Here is a 25,273-nt window from a genome sequence, read left to right as displayed (position 1 = left end):
TTAGAGAAGAATCCTAGAAAGTGTAAGCAGAGTGAGCTGAAGACAGGAGGAGAAATGGAAGTGAATGAGGTCGAAGTATCGGAGGTGGTAGGTGTAGTGAAGTTCTCTGAGCCTTATGCTTGCACCGAGAGTCAGGATAAAGATGAGTCTGTGACAGTAGGAGTGAAGTTTTTGGAAAAAGTGGACCCTTGCCTTTTGGCTGATCCATTTGTGGTTTCAGGGTGGGTGAAAACAGAGTTGGGTGCTGTGGAATCGGTGAGGGTAACCAGACGTGGTCTTGTGATTATTGTTTGTGTTTCTGCTGGTCAGAGGGAGAAGGCGCTCTGCGTTAAATGAATGGGGGCAAGACATTAATTGTTTTGCTCTCAAGAAAAGGGTGCCATTGAAAGAAGTGATTTCTGGGGTAGCAGTAAAAGTTGACCAACTGAAGGGGAAGAATCCCGGTGTTTGGGATGCTCGTCGTTTGGGGCGATGCAGACAGGGTGGCGTGTGTGGTGAAACAGAAAAGTCATTGTCTGTTTTTTTTTTAATGTTGAGTCTTTGTGTACAAGCTTTTGTGCTGAATACATTACGTTGTTACAGGTGTCAAGCTTATGGGCATGTGGCAGCAGTGTGTAGAAGGGAGGTTCCTAGGTGTGAGAAGTGTGCAGAAGGGCATGAGACAAAGGAATGTGTAGCATTGGGGAAAGTAGTGGTATGTGTTAATTGTAGGGGTGCCCATGGAGCTGGGGATCAGAAATGTCCTGTGCGAGAGAGGCAGGTTGAGGTTTCCAGGGTTAGAGTAGTGCAGAAGTTGTCATATGCTGAGGCAGTGAAGAAAGTAGAGGAAGATGGTTCAAGGGGGACAGATCCTGAGAGGAGTGGTGTGTGTAGTAGATCTGTACCAGTACAGAGGGATCGGCCAACAAGTAATATATGTTTCAGTAAGATTTGATTTTTAGCATTTATAGCAATGGTCATCAACTGTACTGCAGGGATGGAATGTAAGTCACAGAAAATTGAGGTTGTGGTGGCAGCTGCAGAGAGGTATTTGGGTGTGTGAGACTTGACATCAGAAGGGTTGCAGGCTATGTTAAGTGTTGGTGTCACATCCTTTCAGGTTGTTGGCCTGAGGTATGACTAAGTAGATTTAAATAGTGGAGTAGGATGTTATTTAAAAAATATATATTTTATTATATTTTGTTAGAATAGATGATAGGGTATTTGTTTATTTATAAAAAAAATTCATGCAAAGTATAAGGAACGTGCATCAATGAGGATTTCGACTCGGCCGACAAATATTGCTTTCTAGAAGGATTGGATACACTTTTGGATCTATAAGTAAATTATTTTCATGACTCTATATAGCAAATTTACTATATGTAAGTTGTCTGCTTTTTATGCTTTGGATTTAGTTTACATAGGCTTATGTAACAAGTAATTTATATGTTATATAATTCCAAAGTAGTTATTGTCTATGTTTCATATTAGTTCACTGTTTGCTGTTCTAAGTTTCATCCTTGTAACTTTGGAGAGGCTACTACACTCTCATGGCCATTGTTTATTTGTGGTTCTCACCTCTGCCTCCTCTGTCACCTCTGTCTCCAAAGTGTTACTGTTTGCATTGTGTGTGTACTTCACACCTTCTATGTGAGTCACTGTACAGATAAAGTTTAGGCTTGGTGTTTTTACTTTACAGTAATGTTGTTTTGTAAATTTTGTCAACTGTAATTATGTGTGTCATACAAGAATATATATATCCCTTTATTTTATTCACCGCAGAGGATTTTGATGACGTTTGAGAGCCACCCCTCCCTAGCAAGCGCCCCTGCCAGTCAAGGTCTTCACTGCGATGCCAATCACCCCGTCTGATGGTTCTACATCCACTTTTCATAGACCTCTTCAAAATGAAAATGGGGGCTTGTGGCACCATTCGTCCTAACAGAATCGGTTTCCCCAAGACCAAGGTAAACAACATGACAAAGACAGCGGAGAGGGGGACCATAAGTTGGATCAGGACAAACAAGCAGTTTTTTGTGAAATGGAAAGACACTAAGGAAGCAACCATGCTCACCACACAGCAAGGAGAGTGAAAAAGGAAGAATGTATCCATTCCTGTTTCTGTGAAGGACTACAATGCCAGCATGGGGGGTGTCAACCTATCTGATGCTCTGATAAACTACTACCAGGTCCTCCACAAGACCAGGAAGTGGTATAAGACTTATATTTACCACTTTGTGGACATTGCTACAGTAAATGCTTTCATTCTCCACAAGCAGATGGCCAAAGCAAAAGGTCAGACCCCTGTCTCCCAGTTGGCCTTCCGAGAGCAGCTGGTGTTGGAAATGGTTGAATTGGGGGCCCAAAGCAACCTCACAATCATCACAAGACCCCCCCCCCACTCAAGGTGAGCACCACTATCCAACACACATGCCAAAAAACAAAAAGGAAGAACTGCAAGCATTGCACAAAACACAGGGGGAAAAGGGGGAAATGCCAGATCTTCTGTCCGAAATGCCAGTTGGCTTTTTGTTTCCAGGCAGAGAGGGACCGCTTCAAAGACTATCACTACATGCACAAGCTACGGTGAAAGCGAAATCTAATTATCTACACCTGGGATGTAAAACGAACACGAATGCCATTTGGAAATATTTCAGCTTATTTCTATTTCTGCACCTTTTTTTAGTGAAGGACACGTGTAACCAAGTTTGTGTTTGATAAGAAATGTTATTTTTTTTATGTATATCTGCTTCTATATTTTTTTGTAAACAGTTCATTTGTATATGGGATTAATACAATGGATATGCCTAGGGTAAACATTCTGGCACTTTGGAGAAGTTGAAAAAACACTTGGATATCCCCTGTATGTCCCCCGACACCACCACAATGTTTGAGAGAGGTTGGTGTTGTAGAAACTTCGTTTTTATAGTGAACAATAACATTTAGGCACATCCAGTGTGCAAAAACTGTGCAATTACCGCTTTGGAGAGGTTGAAAGGACGCTTGAATGTACCCTGGATACCACACAACACCACCACAATGTTTGAGTGAGGTTAATATGGTAGAAATTGTCTTTTTATACTGAACAAATTGCATTTAGGGATTGCAAATGTCTAATAGCACTAGAATATAATTTACAGACATATGCCACTTTGGAGAGGTTTAGAGACACTTGGAAACATCCTAAAACATCTGCCTATTTCTAGTTGTTAGGTCTATCAATCCCTTTTTTTCTGATCTTGTTCACATGTTGTGGAAGCCATCTCAGAGTGTTTCCAGCTCTTGGCATCAATAATTCACTTATAGCTTGTCAATGAAAGATTACATTCAAAATAAAATGTTGTTTGTGCTTGATCTTGTGTATTCTGAACTATGTAACTCCTATCTTCTGATAATTTCCTCATAATCTTCCGGACGTCGTCTTTCCAAATATACCAAGTTTTGGCATGTCAGAATCATGTAATTACACATGAATAGCAGTTACTTTTGGGTATGTCTATTTAGGCGGAAATCTACATTTTGCCATTACGTTTAAGGAGTTAAAATGACTCGTATAGAGGCTGATCCCACTTTAGTTGGCAGGAGACAGCTTGTAAAAACAGAGAGGAGCAAGCAGACAGACTGACAGATGGTCTCTGTTGTCACTTGAGATACTGACCGAGGGACACGTCCATGTCTACAGTAATACGTCCCTAGCCACCTGAACTCTGACCTACTGGATATATTGACTGAAAAAATGCTGTCAGTTGTTTTCACACCATCATCACCTCTATGTCAAACACCTGTTGATCTTCAGTAATGTCAGCATATTGCTGGATGTCTAAATAAAATGGTTGCATTTAAAGAATGGTTTGAAAAAACAGTATTTCATGTCCACTTGTGTTTTCATACTAGTTTGCATAAAGAAAAGTGTGTGTCTTTGGCATCATTAACTTGAAGACATATTTATCAAATAACTCTCTCTAATTATTATTACGCGATTAAACTGATTAATCGTGTAACTGTAATTTAACTAAAAGGTCGGGGCACCAAGGAAAATATTCAGATTACAAAGTTATAATTTTCCTAATATAACTTTCAGATATTATAATATCTGATCCATGAGTCCTCTGATTAATGATATGTTAGTTTACCTCGGTCAGTCTCATTCCAAACGTCGTAAATTGTTGGTTATCTGCACGAACCCAGTCTTCACTATGAGTCATCCATGCATCAATTGTCTTAAAATAATTTATTTACTAAGCAAAATAATTCACAGAAAGGCATACAAAACAGTAGGTATCCTTACAAAGAAATGGTAGAGGAATGTGCCCTAGTGGGTTAAACCGGCATAGCGGCTTGTTAAACAAAAGGAGGGTGGGGTCAGCTGAGAAGGCACTACAAAGTTGATAAATATTAACAATTGTAATGCTAATCCTTTGCACATGAACGCTCACTCATTCGGGAACAATTGCAATCAATATATATATTTACGCTCAGTGTGTCGTCAGGATCTTTGTTGAAAAGTTCTGTTCTGTTGGAGAGTTTTGTCCTCGCGTTCTCTCTCTCTGTCTCGGTTAGAATGGATATTTCAAAGTGACATTCTTTAATGTCATTATAGGACAGATGTTTCCGGCGGTTGTCGCGTTCAATGATACCGAATTCCTAGCTGCAGACTAGTAATTAATATCAAAGACTTGTTCTTATTCTGTATTGATAGTCTAATAGTTTAACCACGTGGTATGGTTTAACCTCTATGGGCTAGGTGGGACGCTTGCGTCCCACCTACGTAACAGCCACTGGCAGCCTGTGGCGCGATTTTCAAAACCTTAAAAATCCTATTACTTCAATTTCTCAAACATATGACTATTTTACAGTTATTTAAAGACAAGACTCTCGTTAATCTAACCACACTGTCCGATTTCAAAAAGGCTTTACAACGAAAGCAAAACATTAGATTGTCAGCAGAGTACCAAGCCAGAAATAATCAGACACCCATTTTTCAAGCCAGCATATAATGTCACCAAAACCCAGAAGACAGCTAAATGCAGCACTCACCTTTGATGATCTTCATCAGATGACAACCCTAGGACATTATGTTATACAATACATGCATGTTTTGTTCAATCAAGTTCATATTTATATCAAAAACCAGCTTTTTACATTAGCATGTGACGTTCAGAACTAGCATACCCCCCGCAAACTTCCGGGGAATTCGCTAACATTTTACTAAATTACTCACGATAAACGTTCACAAAAAGCATAACAATTATTTTAACCTCTCTAGGCTAGGCGGGACGAATTCGTCCCACCTACGTAACAGCCACTGCTATCCTGTGGCGCGATTTTCAAAACCTTAAAAATCCTATTACTTCAATTTCTCAAACATATGACTATTTTACAGCCATTTAAAGACAAGACTCTCGTTAATCTAACCACACTGTCCGATTTCAAAAAGGCTTTACAACGAAAGCAAAACATTAGATTATGTCAGCAGAGTACCAAGCCAGAAATAATCAGACACCCATTTTTCAAGCCAGCATATAATGTCACCAAAACCCAGAAGACAGCTAAATGCAGCACTCACCTTTGATGATCTTCATCAGATGACAACCCTAGGACATTATGTTATACAATACATGCATGTTTTGTTCAATCAAGTTCATATTTATATCAAAAACCAGCTTTTTACATTAGCATGTGACGTTCAGAACTAGCATACCCCCCCCGCAAACTTCCGGGGAATTCGCTAACATTTTACTAAATTACTCACGATAAACGTTCACAAAAAGCATAACAATTATTTTAAGAATTATAGATACAGACCTCCTCTATGCACTCGATTTGCAATATTCTAAGTACATAGCCCAGGCATCACGGGCTCGTTATTTAGACACCCGGCAAGTTTAGCACTCACCATAATCATATTTACTATTATAAAAGTTTCATTACCTTTTGTTGTCTACGTCAGAATACACACCCAGGACTGCTACTTCAATAACAAATGTTGGTTTGGTCCAAAATAATCCATCGTTATATCCGAATAGCGGCGTTTTGTTCGTGCGTTCCAGACATTATCCGAAATAGTAAAGAAGTGTCACGCGCTTGGCGCAATTCGTGACAATAAAATTCTAAGTATTCCATTACCGTACTTCGAAGCATGTCAACCGCTGTTTAAAATCAATTTTTACGACACTTTTCTCGTAGAAAAGCGATAATATTCCGACAGGGAATCTCCTTTTCGGCAAACAGAGGAAAAAATCCCAAAGGCGGGGGCGGTCGGGGTCACGCGCATAAGCCAGTGTCTCTTGATCGGCCACTTGAGAAAGGCGATAATGTGTTTCAGCCTGGGGCTGGAATGACGACATTCTGTTTTTTCCCGGGCTCTGAGAGCCTATGGACGACGTGGGAAGTGTCACGTTAGAGCAGAGATCCTTAGTAAATGATAGAGATGGAAAAGAAGTTCAAGAAATGGTCAGACAGGCCACTTCCTGTAAAGGAATCTCTCAGGTTTTGACCTGCCATTTGAGTTCTGTTATACTCACAGACACCATTCAAACAGTTTTAGAAAATTTAGGGTGTTTTCTATCCATATGTAATAAGTATATGCATATTCTAGTTACTGGGTAGGAGTGGTAACCAGATTAAATCGGGTATGTTTTTTATCCAGCCGTGTCAATGCTGCCCCCTAGCCCTAACAGGTTAAGAATTATAGATACAGACCTCCTCTATGCACTCGATATGTCCGATTTTAAAATAGCTTTTTGGTGAAAGCACATTTTGCAATATTCTAAGTACATAGCCCAGGCATCACGGGCTCGCTATTTAGACACCCGGCAAGTTTAGCACTCACCATAATCATATTTACTATTATAAAAGTTTGATTACCTTTTGTTGTCTTCGTCAGAATGCACACCCAGGACTGCTACTTCAATAACAAATGTTGGTTTGGTCCAAAATAATCCATCGTTATATCCGAATAGCGGCGTTTTGTTCTTGCGTTCCAGACACTATCCGAAATAGTAAAGAAGTGTCGTGCGCATGGCGCAATTCGTGACAATAAAATTGTAAATATTCCATTACCGTACTTCGAAGCATGTCAACCGCTGTTTAAAATCAATTTTTACGACATTTTTCTCGTAGAAAAGCGATAATATTCCGACAGGGAATCTCCTTTTCGGCAAACAGAGGAAAAAATCCCAAAGGCGGGGGCGGTCGGGTCACGCGCATAAGCCCAGTGTCCCTTGATCGGCCACTTGAGAAAGGCGATAATGTGTTTCAGCCTGGGGCTGGAATGACGACATTCTGTTTTTTCCCGGGCTCTGAGCGCCTATGGACGACGTGGGAAGTGTCACGTTAGAGCAGAGATCCTTAGTAAATGATAGAGATGGAAAAGAAGTTCAAGAAATGGTCAGACAGGCCACTTCCTGTAAAGGAATCTCTCAGGTTTTGACCTGCCATTTGAGTTCTGTTATACTCACAGACACCATTCAAACAGTTTTAGAAAATTTAGGGTGTTTTCTATCCATATGTAATAAGTATATGCATATTCTAGTTACTGGGTAGGAGTGGTAACCAGATTAAATCGGGTATGTTTTTTATCCAGCCGTGTCAATACTGCCCCCTAGCCCTAACAGGTTAAGTTCAGTAGAGAAATGCATGGTCAAACCTATTAGCCAACTCGTAATGGAGTGGAGGCTTGGTCTAGTGATAGAAACCCTGGGGGGGGGTTTTATTCGGAATGACAGAAAAAGGCTGTCTCATGACGCCAGGTCTCGTCTGTTCATGGGGGCGTGCCGATGACTTGGTAAAACTTTAAACAGAAAATACAATTCTCTCACATTAACATCTTACAAGCATCCCAACATATTCCAAATAGCTTTATCCTTATTCATTAATATTATACAACCATTTAGATGTAAGTCTCATAGCTGAGGCTGGTATTTAAACATTATTATGGTAATATGGCCGTATTGTCTCTCATGAGTTTCACAAAATTGTACCAAACGGACCAGTTCGTAGCTGGATTCTTCACCGATCTTTTATACCTTCTCCAGAACATAAATGTCGTTCGATTCTCCCGTCCTGTGAGGTGGAAGAATTATTTTGTCTCTCCATGAAAACACTCTGTCTCTTTATACTGTGGCCATGAGGTGGGACATTTTCTTAGGAATTTACGACCCCTTCTGATCACAGCAGCCTGGGTGTTGGAGACAGAGGGAGATGGTGAAGAAGTGCAGGGGGAGGGGGTCAACTGTGCTCGCTATACCCAAAGAGGGCAACGTCATGACAAAATTATGAGATGAAACTGGACAAATTTTGTTTTGAATAAGTTACTTGTACATTTCTTTGTCTAATATTTACATGAAGACATTTTCCATGTTCTGTAACTAAAATATGTGGTATCTGTGCTAATTAGTGTCAAGTAAATATTGTATGGTAGAAAACACCGAACTGTCTTAGCTAACTAGACACTTTCTACATGTTAAGACGTGGACTAGATCCCAGAAATTATCACCATAATTGGTTTAGGATGTGGTAGCAGGTGTTTAAAATATAACGTTTGACAAGGGACCCTGTAACTCAAAACGTGAACTATTTGTAGCCGGTTCTGAAAAAAGTGCTGATCTTTCATTCCCTTCACCCATATAAATAGAATTCAGGCCTGTTCACAAGGGGCATGCATGTTTGCTGTGCACAGTTGTTTTCCAGTCTTCGTCACTACCCGCACTGTCGCCCCCTCCCTCCCTCTGTCCTCTCTTGCCTTTTACAAGGCCCATGACTATGCCTGGTCAGGCTCTACATTTGTGGGCTTGTCTTACAAGTGGAGTACATCAGTGGTTAGTGAACCCCCCCCCCCCCACCACACACACACACCGCTACGCCCCCCTCATTAACCCCTTTTAATGTCAGAGGGCACTTTTTAATAGCTTTTACAAAATACTTGAATGATAAAATATGGCTAGCATTTGGAAGCCAGGAGAAAGTGGTTTTGAAGAGATGTATAAATAATGTTAACTGACAGTTAACCAGACAATGTTTTTTTATGGGAAATCTTTATACTGAGGCTTAGGTGGGAAGCTTCATAAACACCACAGGATAAATTACAGAAATGTCCAGTTATACTATGGGTAAAGTTCTCAACATTCAGTGGTGTTACATTTTTCAGTATTTCAGAGCTGGTTGGTGTGAAGGGGTGGGGGAAATGTGTAGCTGCGTACAGAGGTTTAGCCAGTGTTCATGTTGATATGCTAATTGGGAAGTCCAACAAAAGCAGATAAGTAAAAACACTTTCTGAATGTCACATGCATCCGTTACAGTAACAAAGACCTACTTTAAGGAAAGTTTTGATTAGTTCCTAATACAATGTAATGTACATTCAGGCAGTCAGGGAAAAACAAACAGTAATCATTGTTGGCTTATTACAAAAACTGAGAATCGTTGTATGCATCTGATGAGAATCAGTTTTTAGATCCTATTACTCTGTTAACATGCTAAACTCTGAGTGGTTGTTTTGGACCCAGTACAGGGTCCGGCGATGACATTTGAAAGCTGCAGTCCTTTTTGGAAATCTAACTCAAATCTTACTGCTGTCAATGTCATAAGAATATCCTTGTATACATCCTCCACATGCGCCATTGATCTAGCGCATTGTTTACAATAGGAAAAGTGAATGGAAAAAGAAGTTTGAAGTTTCCTCACCAGTCTGTGTCTTATTTAAAAAAAGCAAACGCCATAACTTGAAAGCCCTGATTGCTAAGGTCGTTTTAAGATGTCAGGCTTGAAAATCCGTTCAGCCATTTTGGAACAGTGACTCACGATCCAAACCAGACGCAAATGGTGGCCAAGAGATGTCATGTGATCTCCTATTGCTATCTAGTGGATGAACTGGGAATCAGACAGGGGATATATTTACATCAATGGACAGAGACTTCAGCTTTCTCCTCATATGCCTTCAGAAAGTATTCACAACCCTTGACTATCCACATTTTGTTGTGCTAAAGCCTGACTTTAAAAGTGATTAAATTGAGATGTTGCATCACTGATCTAAACATAATGTGGAATTGTGTTTTTAGAAATGTTTACAAATGAATAAATTATAAGCTGAAATGTCTTGAGTCAATAAGTATTCAACCCTTTTGTTATGGCAAGTCTAAGCTCAGGAGTAAAAATGTGCTTAACAAATCACTAAACATTTGCTCACTCTGCAAATCCAACACATCACTGAGTACCACTCTTCATATTTTCAAGCATGGTGGTGGCTACATCATGTTATGGGTAGGCTTGTCATCTGCAAGGACTAGGGAGTTTTTTAGGAAGAAAATAAATGGAACAGAGCTAAGTACAGGCAAAATTCTAGAGGAAAACTTGGTTCAATCTGCTTCCCAACAGACACTGGGAGACAAATTCACCTTTCAGCAGAACAATAACCTAAAACTCTAGGCCAAATATACACTGGAATTTCTTACCAAGACTACATTGAGTGTTCCTGAGTGGCCAAGTTACAGTTTTGGCTTAAATGGGCTGGATAAACTATGGCAAGACTTGAAAATGACTGTCTAGCAATGATCAACAACCAACTTGACAGAACTTGAATTTCTTTAAAAGAATATTTAGCAAATATTGTAAAATCCAGATGTGCAATGCTCTTAGACTTACCAAGGAATACTCTCAGCTATAATCACTGCCCAATGTGATTCGAACATGTATTGACTCAGGGGGTTGAATACTTATCTAATCAAGATATATTAGTATTTTATTTTCCATAAATAAAATGTCACATTTTGTGGAGATTGTTGACAATAAATGACAAATACATTTTAATCCCACTTTGTAACACACAACAAAATGTGTTAAAAGTTTAGGGGTGTCAATACTTTCTGAAAGCACTGTATATCATCCACGGAAAATTAAAGCATGGCACTTTGCTCAAGCCCGGCGCTTTTAAAATATCTGTGTCTTTATGGGGAAAATACAATTTTTGTTTGTTTACCCCCCCCCCCCCCCACACACACACACACACACACACACAGAGCACAACGCATGTATTTGTAGGTTGTTTTTTATACTGACATGTACTTTGAGAGTACTATACAATAATGTGTCGTTTAGAAAGTGCCACTAGAGGGCGGCAGCTTAAGAGGTTATTAATACAGCCCTCTGACCTTTTCTCTCTGCTGTACGTCTTTCAGGTAGGAAACGGAAGTGGTTCAATATCGACGAGGCTATCCGAGTGCTGCAAAGCCACAAGCCTGTCCACGCAGAGTACCTGCACCGACTCACAGCCACTTGTAATCCCACATGCAGCTCCACCTGTTGCGGCCCCACCAATGGCAACACCTGGGTGTTCCCCATGACGGACGACAACGCCCCTGACTACGTCAACTCCACCACAGGGGACAGATAGAGGACCTCCCTCGGTCAACAGATAGGACAGATAGGATAGCCACCATCAGAAGAACCAGCATCGTAAGAGGACCTAGCCTAGGTGCCAGTCTGTTTCTGCTGTCCTGCCAACTCCTTGTGGACTTGTCATGTTTGGCTTGACAATGACAGTAATGGAGTATGGCAAGAGCACAAACTGATCTGGGACCAAGCCAAGGAGGACCCAGGAGGACTCTAGAGTGGAAGTACCCAGAATAGACATTTTACATGGATTCCTTTCTGTGTTGATTCTTAATTTGTACAGTATGAACTTTCTAAGTTAAAAGGAATTCATTATTTTATTAGGGGGCATGAAGAGTGTGAAAATGTGTCAAATGGATATTCAATATTTTTCTTTGTATATTGTTTTTATCAACTGTCATCAGCCAAATAAGGATATATATTATTAATAAAAACTGGATCTTAAAGCTAATCTCTGTTAACGGGATCCATTAGTCATCAGCTTTCTATCATTAGAATGTCGTCAACCTCTGTGAAAAGATCCTTTGTTTCAAGTTATTCTTACAAGTTCATCTAACATTTTGATTATATAAGGTCAAAGACTACGGTCTATGGTCAGAGTGCAGCATTTTGGTGAACTGCTTTCTGCTTGAAGTAGCTCTGATTGACCAATAGAGGGTAGTGTTACCTCTGGAAAGGCTTATTTTATGTCAAAACCCCAAATGCTGCTTAGTTTAGGGCAAATATAGGACACTTTTGTCAGGGTGCCAGAACTAGGGCAAAGGTAGGAAACTTTTGTCAGGGTGCGGGAGCTAGGGCAAAGGTAGGAAACTTTTGTCAGGGTGCGGGAACTAGGACAAAGGTAGGAAACTTTTGTCAGGGTGCGGGAACTAGGGCAAAGGTAGGAAACTTTTGTCAGGGTGCGGGAACTAGGGCAAAGGTAGGAAACTTTTGTCAGGGTGCCGGAACATAATTATTTAGTATTTATTAGGACCCCAACTTAGCTGCTGTTGAGGCAGTGGCAACTCTTCCTGGGGTCCAAACAGGAAACAACTCAAATAAAATGCATAATATACATACAATACCTTCAGAAAGTATTCACACCCCCTCACTTTTTACACTTTTTTGTTATACCCTGAATTTAAAATTAATAAAATAAAAGGTTTTTGTCACTGGCCTACACACAATACCACATAATGTCAAAGTGGAATTATTTTTACAAATTAATAAAAAATGTAAAGCTGAATTGTCTTTAGTCAATAACTATTCAACCCCTTTGTTATGGCAAGCCAAATAATTTCAGGAGTAAAAATGAGCTTAAGTTACATAGGTTGCATGGACTCTAAGTGCAATAATAGTGTTAAACATGATTTTTGAATGACTACCTCATCTCTACCCCACGCATACAATTATCTGTAAGATACCTAGGCTACCTGGGGCGACAGGTATCCTAGTGGTTAGAGCGTTGGACTAATAATCGAAAGGTTGCTAGATCAAATCCCCGAGCTGACAAGGTAAAAAGCTGTTGTTCTGCCCCTGAACAAGGCAGTTAACCCACTGTTCCTAGACTGTCATTGAAAATAAGAATTTGTTCTTATCTGACTTGCCTAGTTAAATAAAGGTAAAATAAAAAAAATATAAAGCAGTGAATTTCAACCACAAAGACCAGAGAGGTTTTCCAATGCCTCATAAATAAGGACACCTATTGGTAGAAAAAAAACAGACATTGAATAGCCCTTTGAGCATGGTGAAGTTATCAATTACACTTTGGATGGTGTATCAATGCACTCAGTCCCTACAAAGTTACAGCCACCCTTCCTAACTCAGTTGCCTCAGAGGAAGGAAACCGCTCATGGATTTCATCATGAGGCCAATGATGACTTTAAGCCTCTACAGAATAAAAATATTCCAAAACATGCAACAAGGCACTAAAGTAGTACTGCAAAGAAATGTGGCAAAGCGATCAAATTTGTCCTGATTACAAAGTGTTATGTTTGGGGCAAATCCAGTAAAATACATCACTCCATATTTTCAAGCAAAGTGGGGGCTGCATCATATTATGGTATGCTTGTAATCATTTCAGGATAAAAAATAAATGTAATGGAGCTAAGCACAGGCAAAATCCTACAGGAAAACCTGGTTCAGTCTGCTTTCCACCAGACACTGGGAGATTAATTCACCTTTCAGTGGGACAATGACCTAAAAGGCCAAATCTACACTAGTTGCTTATACCAAGAAGACAGTGGCCTAGTTACAGTTTTGACTTGAGTCTACTTGAAAATCGATGGCAAGACATGAAAATGATTGTTTAGCAATGATCAACAACCAATTTGACAGAGTTAGAAGAATTTTGAAAATAATTATGGGCAAATGTTGTACAATCCAGAGATTTACCCAGAAAGACTAACAGCGGTACTTCAAAAGCCAAAGGTACTTCAACAAAGTATTGACTCAGGAATGTGAGTATTTGTCAATGAGGTACAGTGGGGCAAACAAGTATTTAGTCAGCCACCAATTGTGCAAGTTCTCCCACTTAAAAAGATGAGAGAGGCCTGTAATTTTCATCATAGGTACACTTCAACTATGACAGACAAAATCTGAAAAAAAAATCAGAAAATCACATTGTAGGATTTGTTATGAATTTATTTGCAGATTATGGTGGAAAATAAGTATTTGGTCAATAACAAAAGTTTTTCTCAATACTTTGTTATATACCCTTTGTTGGCAATGACACAGGTTTTCTGTAAGTCTTCACAAGGTTTTCACACACTGTTGCTGGTATTTTGGCCCATTCCTCCATGCAGATCTCCTCTAGAGCAGTGATGTTTTTGGGCTGTCGCTGGGCAACACGGACTTTCAACTCCCTCCAAAGATTTTCTATGGGGTTGAGATCTGGAGACTGGCTAGGCCACTCCAGGACCTTGAAATGCTTCTTACGAAGCCACTCCTTCGTTGCCCGGGCGGTGTGTTTGGGATCATTGTCATGCTGAAAGACCCAGCCACATTTCATCTTCAATGCCCTTGCTGATGGAAGGAGGTTTTCACTCAAAATCTCACGATACATGGCCCCATTCATTCTTTCCTTTACACGGATCAGTCGTCCTGGTCCCTTTGCAGAAAAACAGCCCCAAAGCATGATGTTTCCACCCCCATGCTTCACAGTAGGTATGGTGTTCTTTGGATGCAACTCAGCATTCTTTGTCCTCCAAACACGACGAGTTGAGTTTTTACCAAAAAGTTATATTTTGGTTTCATCTGACCATATGACATTCTCCCAATCCTCTTCTGGATCATCCAAATGCTCTCTAGCAAACTTCAGACGGGCCTGGACATGTACTGGCTTAAGCAGGGGGACACGTCTGGCACTGCAGGATTTGAGTCCCTGGCGGCGTAGTGTGTTACTGATGGTAGGCTTTGTTACTTTGGTCCCAGCTCTCTGCAGGTCATTCACTAGGTACCCCCATGTGGTTCTGGGATTTTTGCTCACCGTTCTTGTGATCATTTTGACCCCACGGGGTGAGATCTTGCGTGGAGCCCCAGATCGAGGGAGATTATCAGTGGTCTTGTATGTCTTCTATTTCCTAATAATTGCTCCCACAGTTGATTTCTTCAAACCAAGCTGCTTACCTATTGCAGATTCAGTCTTCCCAGCCTGGTGCAGGTCTACAATTTTGTTTCTGGTGTCCTTTGACAGCTCTTTGGTCTTGGCCATAGTGGAGTTTGGAGTGTGACTGTTTGAGGTTGTGGACAGGTGTCTTTTATACTGATAACAAGTTCAAACAGGTGCCATTAATACAGGTGACGAGTGGAGGACAGAGGAGCCTCTTAAAGAAGAAGTTACAGGTCTGTGAGAGCCAGAAATCTTGCTTGTTTGTAGGTGACCAAATACTTATTTTCCACCATAATTTGCAAATAAATTCCTTAGAAATCCTACAATGTGATTTTCTGGATTTTTTTTTCTCGTTTTGTCTGTCATAGTTGACGTGTACCTATGACGAAAATTACAGGCCTCTCTCATATTTTTAAGTGGGAGAACTTGCACAATTGGTGGCTGACTAAATACTTTTTTGCCCCACTGTATTTCTGTATTTAATTTTCAATATATTTGCAAATATTTCTGGAAACATGTTTTCACTTTGTCATTATGGGGTATTGTGTGTAGATGGGTGAGAAAAGTATCAATTTAATCCATTTAGAATTCAGGCTGTAACACGTTTTTGGGGGGAAATAAGTCAAGGGGTTTGATTACTTTTTGAAGACAATGTAAATATACATAGCACTATATTTACATTACAATTTAGTCATTTAGCAGACGCTCCCATCCAGAGCGACCCATAGCTAGTGCATTCATCTCAAGATAGCCAGGCGAGACAACCCCATAATTGCGTGGATGCTACCATCGATCCACGGTTTCTGGTTAGGAAAGGTTTTAGTCACAGTGGGTACGACATCTCCGATGTACTTGCTAATAAACTCACTCACCGAGTCAGCATATACATCAAAGTTATTGTCTGAGGCTATCCGGAACATATCCCAGTCCACGTGATCAAAGCAATCTTGAAGCATGGAATCCGATTGGTCAGACCAGCGTTGGATGGACCTGAGCATGGGCATTTTCCTGTTTTAGTTTCTGTCTATAGGCTGGGAGCAACAAAATGGAGTCATGGTCAGATTTGCCGAAGGCAGGACGGGGGAGGGCTTTGTATGCATCACGGAAGTTAGAGGAGCAATGATCCAGAATGCTACCAGCTCGTGTCGCGCATTCGATATGCTGATAGAATTTAGGAAGTCTTGTTCTCAGGTTAGCTTTGTTAAAATCCCCAGCTACAATAAATGCAGCCTCAGGATGTATGGTTTCCAGTTTACACAGTGAAGTTCTTTCAGGGCCGATGAGGTATCTGCTTGGGGGGAGGGGGGGATATACACGGCTGTGACTATAATCAAAGAGAATTCTCTTGGAAGATAATGCGGTCGGCATTTGATTGTAAGGAATTCTAGGTCAGGTGAACAAAAGGATTTGAGTTTCTGTATGTTGTTGTGATTACACCATGAACCGTTAATCATAAGGCATACACCCCCTTCTTCTTCTTACCAGAGAGATGTTTGTTTCTGTCGGCGCGATGCATGAAGAAACCGGGTGGTTGTACAGCCTCTGACAACATATCCCGAGTGAGCCATGTTTCCATGAAACAGAGAATGTTACAATCTCTGATGTCTCTCTGGAAGGCAACTCGTGCCCTAATTTTGTCCACCTTGTGGTCTAGAGATTGGACATTGGCGAGTAATATGCTCGGAAGCGGTGGATGGTGTGCTCACCTTCTGAGTCTGACCAGTAGGCCGCTCCATCTGCCTCTCTTGCAGTGACCGCGTTGTTTTGGGTCGGCCTCTGGGATAAGATCCCATGTCCAGGGTGGAGGTCTGAACAAAGGATCAGCTTTGGGAAAGACTTATTCCTGGTCGTAATGTTGGTAAGTTGACATCGCTTTTTATCCAATAGTTCTTCCTGGCTCTATGTAATAACACTTGAGATTTTCTGGGCTAACAATGTAAGAAATAATACATAAAAACAAATAACTGCATAGTTTCCTAAGGACCTGAAGAGAGGTGACCATCTCTGTTGACGCCATCTTGCACTGAAAGCGCGAACCACCACTTTTAATCATGGCAAGGCGACTGGAAACATGACCGAATACAAACAGTGCAGCTATTCCCTCCGTAAGGCAATCAAACAAGCAAAGCATCAGTATAGAGACAAAGTAAAGTCGCAATTCAATGGCTCAAACACGAGACGTGTGTGGCAGGGTCTTCAGTCAATCACAGATTACAAAAAGAAAACCCGTCTTGCTCCCAGACAAATTAAACAACTTCTTTGCTTGCTTTGAGGACAATACAGTACCACTGACACGGCCCGCTACCAAAGCCTGTGGGCTCTCCTTCTCCGTGGCCAACGTGAGTAAACATTTAAACATGTTAACCCTTGCAAGGCTGTCCGGCCCAGATGGCATCCCTAGCCGCGTCCTCAGAGCATCACACATGACTTCGTGGCCATGCACTCCTCCAACTCAATCATCAAGTTTGCAGACGACACTACAGTGGTAGGCTTGATTACCAACAACAATGAGACGGCTTACAGGGAGGAGGTGAGGGCCCTCGGAGTGTGGTGTCAGGAAAATAACCTCTTACTCAACGTCAACAAAACAAAGGAGATGATCGTGGACTTCAGGAAACAGCAGAGGAAGCACACCCCATCCACATCGACAGGACAGTAGTGGAGAAGGTGGAACGTTTTAAGTTCCTCGGCATACACATCACGGACAAACTGAAATGGTCCACCGACACAGACAGCGTGGTGAAAAGGCGCAATCACAATAGCGCCTCTTCAACCTCAGGAAGGTGAAGAAATTTGGCTCGTCACCTAAAACACTCGCAAACTGTTACAAATGCACAATCGAGAGCATCCTGTCAGGCTGTATCACCGCTTGGTACGGCAACTGCACCGCCCTCAACTGCAAGGCTCTCCAGAGGGTAGTGCGGTCTGCACAACGCATCACCGGGGGCAAAATACCTTCCCTCCAGAACACTTACAGCACCCGATGTCACAGGAAGACCAAAAAGATCATCAAGGACAACAACCACCCGAGCCACTGCCTGTTCACCCTGCTATCATCCAGAAGGCGAGGTCAGTACAGTTGCATCAAAGCTGGGACCGAGAGACTGAAAAACAGCTTCTATCTCAAGGCCATCAGACTGTTAAACAGCCATCACTAACATAGAGAGGCTGCTGCCAACATACAGACTCAAATCTCTGGCCACTTTAATAAATGGATTTAATAATGGTATCACTTGTCACTTTAAATAATGCCACTTTAATGATGTTTACATATCCTACATTACTCATCTCATATGTATGTAGTGTATTCTCTACCATCCACTGCATCTTGCCTATGCCGCACGGCCATCGCTCATCCATTTATTTATATGTACATATTCTTATTCATCCCTTCACATTTGTGTGTATGAGGTAGTTGTGAAATTGTTAGATTACTTGTTAGATATTACTGCATTGTCGGAACTAGAAGCACAAGCATTTCGCTACACTCGCATTAACATCTGCTAACCATGTGTATGTGACCAATATAATTTGATTTTATTCACAGTCGTATACCAACCACATATCACATACATAATACAATACAAAATGCATAAAAATGTCTGTGTGTCTCTTCCGTTGTGCCGTAAGACTGGTTATCTGTTTTTTGAGTTACCTGGGGTGGCAGAGAGTTCCATTTAATCATGGCTCTATTTAATACTGTGTTACCAATCCTCTGTTCTGGACCTGCGGACTGTGAAGAGACCTCTGGTTACATGTCTTGTGTGATACCAATAAGTGTCCGAACTGTGTGCCAACTGCTTGAACAGACAGCTCGGTACCTTCAACACATCCACACCTCACACAAAGACCAATAGTGATGTAGTCAATCTCTTCTCAACTTTGAGCCAGGAGAGACTGACATGCGATTGACATTCATCCTCCATGCACGTCTGTTCTGCTCTGTTCTGGACCAACTGCAATTTGCCCGTGTCCTTCTCTGACGCACCCGATCACACAACTGGACAGTAGTCCAGGTGCGACAAAACTAGGGCCTCTAGGACCTGTCTGGTTGACTGAGATATCAAGAAAAGAGAGCAATGCCTTATCATGGACAGACCTCTTACCATTTTAGTAACCATTGAGTCTATATGTTTTGACCATGTTAGCTTGCTATCTAGGGTAACACGAAGCGGTTTAGTCTCCTCAACTTGCTCAATCGCCACATTATTCAGTAATTGTTCCAGATGAGGTTTAGGGAATGAGTGAGTGATTTGTTCCAACAATTATGCTTTTCGTTTCTTGAGATATTTAGCACCAGCCTATTGCTACCTATTCTAAAACTGTCTGGACTTCTATGTTAAGGGTGTCAGTTATTTATTTTACTGTTGCAGCCGACATGTATACGTCAGCATACATGGACACACAGGCTTTATTCAAGGTCAGTGTAAGGTCATTAGTAAAAACAGAAAACCCTCTGTGTTCTATTGGATAGGTAACTCTCAATCCATGATAAGGCAGAGTTTTTCAGAAATATGTTATGATCAATGAAATGAAAGCTGCACTGAAGTTTAACAAAAAGCTCCCACTATCTTCTTATTATCAATTTCTTTCAGACAATCATTAGTCATTTGTGTCAGTGCCGAGCATGTTGAGTGCCCTTTCCTATAAGCGTGCTGAAAGTCTGTTGTTATTTTGTTTTCTGTAAAATGGCATGGTATTTGGTCGAAAAAGATTTTTTTCCTAAAGTTTGCTAAGCACCAGTAACAGGCTGATTGGTCAGCTGTTTGAACCATTAAAGGGTTCTTTGCTATTTTGAGGTAGCAGAATGACCTTTGCCTCCCTCCAGGCCTGAGGGCACACTCCGTCTTCTAGGCTTAGATTGAAGATGTGGAAAATAGGAGTCACAATGTATTCAGAGAACGCACACAACAGGCAGTGTGGTGGCCTGGACTAAGGCAGCAACTGAACAAACTTGTGCTTAACTGCAGGACATGCATCAAAGAGTGCACAAACCACACAGAACCACTCATACCTTCCTGAAAGACCCTGGCAAAGACTGGGAGAGTACTTGTTCACTCTAAAAAGCACCACCTACCTGCTAGTGGTGGAATACTTCTCAAGGTATGTGGAAATCGCAAACCTGTCACTTACAAAGTCTGTATTTTATGATGTTTCCACTGGATATATGGGATCATCAGATCATGATATTTTGCTCTTTCACGCTGAGACTTTGTGATTATTGATGGGGAGATTGTTGAAAATATTTTTCAAATAGCCTACTGTGAGGAACTATAGTTTCACAATGGATGTAAAAACAAAACTGGCTTTGTTGACTTCCCGACATTTCCTTGCAGCAAGCCAGGTCCTTCTATGCGTGCCCAGGCACGCGCAATCACTTAACATTAACAGGACAGAGAAACCAGGCACATCCTCATTGCTCACATGGAGCACGCTAAACAAAAGACAATAAAAAAAACTTGTAAATGATGGTTATGAAATAAAACAAAATGTGTTTCTCACAAGTGTAGCAGGTTGTTGTGAATGAGAATAACTGTAGGCCTAATTAACCTATAAGATTCTAAGCCCCGTCTAAGCCCGCGGAGGGGGCTTCTACTAAGCTATATGGAATTGATTGAAGAAGGCCATACCAAGGATCATTTTGCTATTTGATTTTGAATATTAAGTCCCCTTGAAGTATTAAAATATAAAAATATTTAAAACAATTAACAAAAACGTTTTTGGGGTGCCCTTACTGCTATTAGCCAATACAAATGCATTGAATAACAGATTCACAACATGGAACAACAGGAAGTCCCCCCCCAAAAATCGAAAGAAAGTTGGTTCTGAAGTGTCTGTCCTATACCTATATCTTTTTTTAAAATCTTTTTTTTACATGTATATAACCCCTTATTGGCACTCAGTCTCCATATATACTTCCATTCATTTTTTAAACTGGTAAGGGAGACCTTCATACGAGTCTTGTGAGGCCTGTGGGCGTCACGTGTTCGTGAGATTCTCACCTTTCCACAGAGGGAAAGAACAGGCCCAAACTGTTTGGACGCTACAGACAGAAGTTGGCAGATCAGCTGTACCGAGTTCAGACAAGTCCCAATATGCTTGTGGGGGTCGTAGAGCAAAACGGAGAACACCATCGTGTTCGTGAGAGTCGTATCTTTCCATAGAGCAGTATAATAATAGTTTGTAGGCCAAACCATTCGGACGCTATAGACGATTTTGTGAGACGACTGACATTTTGGGATGTCTCATGGTCTGACAAACACCGCTCTAGCTCTGTCACCTTTCACTGCAGATGCGGATGTGGGGGATTGAGACATATCCAATGCTAAAAAACAGATCTCTATCTTAAACTGACTGATTTTTAAAGGGATTTTTTATTATGCTAATTCGACTTCTGTGGGGTCACAGACATCGACCTTAGGGGGTTTAATACATGCAGTAACAGTAATTACACTAACTAAATGATGGAGATTAAAGGTACATTTACTACTGGTGACATATGTAATGGGGAATTGATCAAAATAAATAATAAAAGGGGAAACAATTCACACAATGAAACAATGAATGTGCAAGAACTGACTGAAGACTGCTGCATTCTGGAAAGAGACTAGCCTATATCTTTGACACACTTTGACCCCTTCTTATCTCAACATTTTAAATTATACTCAAGACACATTATCTTCACACATATTTTTATGCTTTTCACTGACATCCGCAAGTCAATATCAGCTAGGCCTATTGCCACATGCGCTGCCCCAAATTGCGTACTTCCCAAAATAGGCATAGGCCTACAAGTTTGTGATTTGAAACAATCCACAGCTTTTTTTTTTTGGAAGCTAATGATGCTCGATTCCTATGTGACTAAGTCATGCTTCATGGTGTATTTTGTATAGACAAGAATAATTATATAATTTTGGAAAATGTATTTCAATTTACTTCCCTAGCCTATTGGACCCACCACGATGCAATTTCTGTTCTATTGGTTCATACTATCTTTCATTGTCCAGAAGCCAAAGGCACAATCCTAGTCATATTAGCATCCCATCTTAGCTGTTGTATCTTTAGATTCCCCCTCTTTCTACGTTTCTAATGGAGATTTTCATCTCTGTCACATATGGAACCACTCTCATCAGGTGCACTGTTTAGAATGGTGTTTTCCCTTGAATTGCATTTTGGCAAATGTTTGAGAGTGATGTTTTATTAGCTGCTTCAGTAATAGGAGTTGCATGTTCTGTTAAGATTAATTACCATAATCTAAATGTGATTTCTGTCATTCTGAGCACTGTGGATGGACGCCCTAATGCATATGGGTCCGGTAAATTTCTGAAATGGCCGGGTAGGCCTAAATTAAAATCTTCCGGGTCACGTTGTTTGGCGTCACATTTTCCTAAATCAAACCCTGGTTGACTGATAACCTGAACCAGGTTGCAAGTTGAAGATTTTTCTTCAGTGGCTTGATGAAAGCCAGTCAATCAGAAAATATACCTCTCTGTTGATATCACATACATTATAAAGCATTTCACACATATTATCCTGATACTGACTATAGCAACTTCCCACAATAATAAGCTTTAGGTGAGGTAGGGGAAACTGTAGCCATAGTACTTCAACAGCATTTGACATTAGCTTCTCTCTAAGCCTGACAGGAATATGACTCTGATTATAAACAGCAATACCTCCTCCATTGGCATTCCTGTCTTTTCTGTAGATGTTATAACCATATATTGCTAGCACTATATCATCAAAGGAATTATTTAAGTGAGTTTCAGAGATAGCCAGTAAATGAATGCTTTCTGTTGCTAGCAAGTTATCGATTTTAGGCTACATACAGTTGAAGTCGGAAGTTTACATACACCTTAGCCAAATACATTTAAACTCAGTTTTTCACAATTCCTGACATTTAATCCTAGTAAAAATTCCCTGTTTTAGGTCAGTTAGGATCACCACTTTATTTTAAGAACGTGAAATGTCAGAATAATAGTAGAGAATGATTTATTTCAGCTTTTATTTCTTTCATCACATTTCCAGTGGGTCAGAAGTTTACATACACTCAATTAGTATTTGGTAGCGTTGCCTTTAAATTGTTTAACTTGGGTCGAACGTTTCAGGTAGCCTTCCACAAGCTTCCCACAATAAGTTGGGTGAATTTTGGTGCATTCCTCCTGGACAGAGCTGGTGTAACTGAGTCAGGTTTCTAGGCCACCTTGCTTGCACACGCTTTTTCAGTTCTGCCCACAAATTTTCTATAGGATTGAGGTCAGGGCTTTGTGATGGCCACTCCAATACCTTGACTTTGTTGTCCTTAAGCCATTTTTCCACAACTTTGGAAGTATGCTTGGGGTCATTGTCCATTTGGAAGACTAATTTGCGACCAAGCTTTAACTTCCTGTCTGATGTCTTGAGAAATTGCTTCTATATATCCACATAATTTTCCATCCTCATGAAGCCATCTATTTTGTGAAGTGCACCAGTCCCTCCTACAGCAAAGCACCCCCACAGCATGATGCTGCCACCCCCGTGCTTCACGGTTGGGATAGTGTTCTTCGGCTTGCAAGCCTCAGCCTTTTACTTCCAAACAAAATGATGATCATTATGGCCAAACTGTCACAGTATCTAACGAAGGTGGCGCCCCTCCTCGGTCGGGCGGCGCTCGGCGGTCGTCGTCGCCGGCCTATTAGCTGCCACCGATCGTTGTTTCTGTGTCTTTTGGTTTTGTCTGTCTATCCCGCACCTGTTTTGTGTTTGTCATTAGTGGGGGGTTATTTAGTGTGTATTTTCAGTTGGGGTTCCCGTGCGGGATTGTTTATTGTCCACTCAGGACAGTTGCGATTGTAAACTGTTATTGTCCATTATATTGCCGGGCTGCGCCCCGTGCGCTTTTTTTTTTCTCAGTGCGCTTATTTTGGGAAGGTGTTTTCCCCTGGCGGACTTCGCCACGCGCCCTGTGCCCTACGGCTATTGCGTTTTTCTATTATTATTAAAACACAGTTGCTCCGGCCCTCTGTCTCCTGCTCCTGATTCCACATCTCCACTGGTCCTAGACAGCCGTGACACAAACAGTCATGCTTTATGGTGTATTTTGTATAGACAAGAATAATTATATAATTTTGGAAAATGTATTTCAATTTTTGTTTCATCAGACCAGAGGGCATTTCTCCAAAAAGTACATTTTTTGTCCCCAATGTGCAGTTGCAAACTGTAGTCTGGCTTTTTTATGGTGTTTTTGGAGCAGTGGCTTCTTCCTTGCTGAGCGGCATTTCAGGTTATGTCGATATAGGACTCGTTTTAATGTGGATATAGATACTTTTGTACCTGTTTCCTCCAGCATCTTCACAAGGTCCTTTGCTGTTGTTCTGGGATTTATTTTCACTTTTCGCACCAAAGCACATTCATCTCTAGGAGACAGAATGCGTCTCCTTCCTGAGCGGTATGACGGCTGCGGGGTCCCATGGTGTTTATACTTGCTTACTATTGTTTGTACAGATGAACATGGTACCTTCAGGCATTTGGAAATTGCTCCCAAGGTTGAACCAGACTTGTGGAGGTCTACAATTGTTTTTCTGAGGTCTTGGCTGATTTCTTTTGATTTTCTCATGATGTCAAGCAAAGAGGCCCTGAGTTTGAAGGTAGGCCTTGAAGTACATCCACAGGTACACCTCCAATTGACTCAAATGATGTCAATTAGCCTATCAGAAGCTTCTAAAGCCATGACATCATTTTCTGGAATTTTCCAAGTTGTTTCAATGCACAGTCAACTTAGTGTATGTAAACTTCTGACCCACTGAAATTGTGATACAGTGAATTATAAGTGAAATAATCTGTCTGTAAACAATTGTTGGAAAAATTACTTGTGTCATGCACAAAGTAGATGTCCTAACCGACTTGCCAAAACTATAGCTTGTTAACAAGAAATTTGTGGAGTGGTTGAAAAATTAGTTTTAATGACTCCAACCTAAGTGTATGTAAACTTCTGACTTCAACTGTATGTTAATGTGGGTTATTATTGTGCTTTTCTGTGTTGCTTGATTGTTTTTATCGATTTACTTGGAGGCTTATCAGAGGTAGACATGACAGTGATGTTTATATTTGAGCTGATAGTGCAGGGTGAACTGCTCACAGTGGGCTTCCTACTACGGTAAAACTTCTCTGTGCTAACAGTATAAAGTTGGGTTATGGATGTAACCTTGGTTCTCTGAGTGGAGTATCGGTCACCAAACGGCCTATGGGAATTCTTTCCCCTTCACTCGATGTGATTTAGATGCTTAATATCAAAGATGTTTACAGTCACTCCACACCCTTACTGTACCCACGTGACCTGTC

At 40.9% G+C, this 25,273-nt stretch overlaps 1 protein-coding gene across 1 annotated transcript in view; it reads left to right on the top strand.

Moving 5' to 3' along the window:
- LOC106561424 (diphosphoinositol polyphosphate phosphohydrolase 3-beta) overlaps positions 1-12,484 on the top strand; it is a 37,637-nt gene extending 25,153 nt beyond the window's left edge. The window contains exon 5 of the mRNA XM_014125387.2: positions 11,151-12,484. Coding sequence (XP_013980862.1) covers positions 11,151-11,365 — 215 coding nt within the window. The 3' untranslated portion in view covers positions 11,366-12,484. The remainder of the gene's footprint in view (positions 1-11,150) is intronic.
- The last annotated feature ends 12,789 nt before the right edge of the window (positions 12,485-25,273 follow it).

This window comes from Salmo salar, chromosome ssa10 (assembly GCF_905237065.1).
Source record: "Salmo salar chromosome ssa10, Ssal_v3.1, whole genome shotgun sequence".
NCBI lineage: Eukaryota > Metazoa > Chordata > Actinopteri > Salmoniformes > Salmonidae > Salmo > Salmo salar.
Note: the sequence above shows the minus strand (reverse complement) of the source record. Positions and strands in the feature narration are given on the sequence as shown.